General features: G+C 44.8%; 1 protein-coding gene across 1 annotated transcript; it reads right to left on the reverse strand.

Annotated features, from left to right (window-relative positions):
• Window positions 1-331: 331 nt before the first annotated feature.
• LOC147884732 (pentatricopeptide repeat-containing protein At2g34400-like) lies at window positions 332-2559 on the reverse strand. Its single transcript, XM_087397763.1, has 2 exons — window positions 2308-2559; window positions 332-2053 (listed from the first exon to the last, which is right to left on the reverse strand). Exon 2 carries the CDS (start codon window positions 2042-2044, stop codon window positions 446-448), a length of 1599 nt encoding a protein of 532 aa, XP_087253889.1. The 5' UTR covers window positions 2045-2053; window positions 2308-2559; the 3' UTR covers window positions 332-445.
• Window positions 2560-3563: the final 1004 nt, after the last annotated feature.

Consider the following 3563-nt stretch of genomic DNA (forward strand, 5'->3'; position numbering starts at 1 on the left):
CATACTTCAGCATACAGATAATGAGTGGTCCTTCCACATGTGAGCATCTGCATAAATGTTTGACATCAAGACATAAGATGCATGAAATTTTGCGTCTACCTTCACCTCACTTTCAAAAGCATGGACCCTAGAGAAGAGGTGATGCATGATATCACCAATAGTCCCACAAACAATTCCCATCCAAAGAAATTATGGAGACAGTTGCATCTCTGCAAATAATATTGTGGCATTTTATGTTCCATCACGAGCAATGGCCTTGTAGAAATATGACACGTAGGTGTCCTCTCAGGTGTGTTGATTTGGTATAAGCGTAAGCTAGCTTCTTATTATGCCACAATCATCACATATTTACCACCATCTTGTCCTCCATCATGATCAAAAGATCATCCAGCTTGAATGTACATATTTACTATATCCGATACCACAAAACATATGCATGCACCGTTCAGCCGTGATCAGCCCACCAGCTTTGTTCAGGCGTCTTCCATGCTTCAGCATCCTTCATCATTATCTGGATCTTCTCGTGGTCCTTCCGCATGTGACCATCTGCATAAATGTTTGACATCAAGACATATGCTGGATAGAATTTGGCATCTAGCTTCACTGCACTTTGAAAAGCATGCCTTCCAACTTCTACATTCTTCCACTTTTGACAAGCACCCAACACAGATAACCATACAACAACATCAGGTTGGAAAGGCATCTTCTCAACAGTCGCCACTGCCTCGTTTAATTGGCCTGCACGGGCAAGGAGATCAACCATGCAAGTATAGTGCTGAACAGTTGGGATAATTCCATATTGATTGCTCATACTTTGAAAGTACTTCTTACCCTTGCCCACTAGACCCACATGACTGCATGTAGTAATAATACAAAGAAATGTGACCCCATTTGGCTGTATGCCTTCAAACTTCATTCTCTCAAACCAATGAAACACAAGTTCACTCTCTGCCTGGTTGGCATATCCTGCAATCAATGAATTCCATGTCACAACGTTCCTTGTGGGCAATGCATCAAACAACCCTTGAGCATCAACCATGCTCCCACATTTGGCATACATATCAATAAGACTGTTTGCCACAATTGTAGTAGTCTCAAGTCCAACCCTGCTAATCTCAGAGTGAAGCTCCTTTCCAATTTGCAAGGCTGCTGTGTTGCTACATGCTTTTAGGATGGCAACAAAGGCCGAGCTGTCTAGTGAGAGACCTTGCTCTTGCATTTGTTCATAAACTCTCAAAGCCTCCTCACTTTCTCCTTGCTCAGCATACCCCAAGATCATGATAGTCCATGTAACCACATCACGATGCAACAACCCTTCAAAGACCTGCCGTGCGTCCTCAATGCTCCTACATTTTAGATACATATCCATCAAGATGGTCCCCACGATTACATTTGACTCAAAGCCACTCTTTACTATGTGGAAGAAGATGGCTCGACCTTTCTCCAGGCATCCTGTCTTCACAAAGTCACCATCAACTACTGGCTTCTGCTCATCCGGTGCTGCCAGGAATATGCATGCCTTTAATGCAGCCACAAAGGTTTGAGCACTCGGTTGGATGCCACCTTGTTGCATCCGCACATACAAATCCAAGGCCAGCATACTGTCTACCTTGCTATACCCCAGGATCATGACCGTCCAGGAAACCGCATCACGAAGAGGCAATTCATCAAAGACTCGCCGTGCATCCTCCATGCTTCCACATTTCGTGTACATATCCACTAAGGTGTTTCCCACAAATATATTTGACTCAAAGCCACTCTTTAATAAATGAGAATAGATAGCTCTACCTTTCTCGAGGTACCTTATCTTCACAAAATTCCCATCAACTTGCTTCTTGTCTTCCAGAGCTGCCAGGTTACCGCAAGCCTTCAATGCCCCAACAAAGGTTCGAGCACAAGGCTTACAACCCGCCCTGTGCATCTCTGTATACAACTGCAATGCCAGTGCACCCTCTTCCTGCTTGGCATATCCGAGGATCATAGTGTTCCATGATACTACATCGCGGTTGGGCATGCTATCAAACAAATGGCGAGCATTTACCATGCTCCCACGCTGCACGTACAAATGCATCAAATGGTTTGTCTTGATTAGTGGAAGCACATTTGAATGTTTGACAATGTGAGCACGTTTTTTCTCAACCTCAATAGGCTGAGGACACGACTTGTAGACAGCGTATCCAGCTTTGCCTGCAGCAAAAGAAGGCCTCCAGAGGAGGGCCACTCTAAGCTGTGGGCCCATAACCAGTGAAAACGCAAGCAACGGGACAAGATCCCATAACCCTTGTGGGCGAGAACAGAGAGAAATACCTGGAACAAAATAAGATGAACGTCCCATAATTTTGCAGGCTCGAGTCTACAAGGGAGCTGACAGGGGCAAGCTGTGTGTGAAGGCAATTATTCATTTCCGATCCCAAGAGCCTTGGTCTCCTAAGCCACCTCTGGATTGGGTACATCCGAGCTTTGAAACTTGTGCTATGATTTGGCTACAATCTCTTGACTGCCTTTCTCCCGATTCCTTGCATTATGCATGCCTTCTTTTGTTTTGGCCCTTTCGGTTGCCAACCCACTTTTTGTCAATTGTTGTGATTAGAACAATGTTGATAGCGACTCCTCTAAGCATTCGGGTCATGCTTTTGCCCATTAGTATATGCAAGTCATCCTACTCATCGTTTGGTTGTCCCAATATAGCATGGCGTACTCTTGTTCTTGACCACAATGAAAGTGATCGTGAAGTAGGCTCTCTTGATCTTGATGCTAATGTGCTTGAGGTTTCCCATTGGCATCATCACCAATCTTAACCTACCATATGAATTTCAAATGGAAAAGGCTTCAAGTTTTTCAACTTAAGCCTCTTCAGGATGACTCCTCCCCTTATGATGTGATTCCAAATTTTGATGTCGATCATGGGCACTCCACCGTCCCAAATTGTCATTTTGGTCACCTCCACCCTTGTTGTAAGGGGTGTGTTGGCACAGATCGTTGGTCGATTACCGAACTTTAAAAGAATTTCCCACGATGGGGGCGAGCTCTAGTAGTTAGATTGTGATGATTTGATTCAGCTACGTTGGACCTTCATCTTTGTCTTCGCTCCTGAATTCAATGTCATCCGTTGTTCCTTTGTTGGGTCTTTTCGGTTAGTCAATCATTGCTTTGGCTACCCAATCTCGATGATAGGTTCCCTGTGCTTGAGGTTAATGGCTATTAGACAAATAGGGTCAATGCCTCGGGGTTGTTGCCTTAGCATATATGAGAGTTGATAAACCTATAGGGGGATGGGCTAAGGCTTCCATGGTGGTAGCAAGATGGTTGCCACATGGGCTACCTACACTCATGGTCAAAAGTAACGCTTGATATATGGCTACATGCATCCAACCATGGGCCTGTGGAGAAGGGCCAAATGGCTAGAGCAAGGTAGCAATAAAAACAGTTGTTATGGCTACCAAAGGCCAGTATTGAGGGATTGGCACAAGCTAGAGGAGTCAACGAGCAGCATGAGGCAATCAATATGCAAGGCAATGCAAAGGTGTAGGACCTAGAAGAAGGCAATAGGGGCAGGGATGGCA

Source organism: Dipteris shenzhenensis, chromosome 26 (assembly GCF_047967505.1).
Source record: "Dipteris shenzhenensis isolate YYH24624 ecotype China chromosome 26, Dip_SZ_1.0, whole genome shotgun sequence".
NCBI lineage: Eukaryota > Viridiplantae > Streptophyta > Polypodiopsida > Gleicheniales > Dipteridaceae > Dipteris > Dipteris shenzhenensis.

What these genes read in the sequence shown, in the direction of transcription:
- LOC147884732 (XM_087397763.1), bottom strand. Translation starts at nt 2,044, where the DNA reads ATGGTAAATGCTCGCCATTTGTTTGATAGCATGCCCAACCGCGATGTA.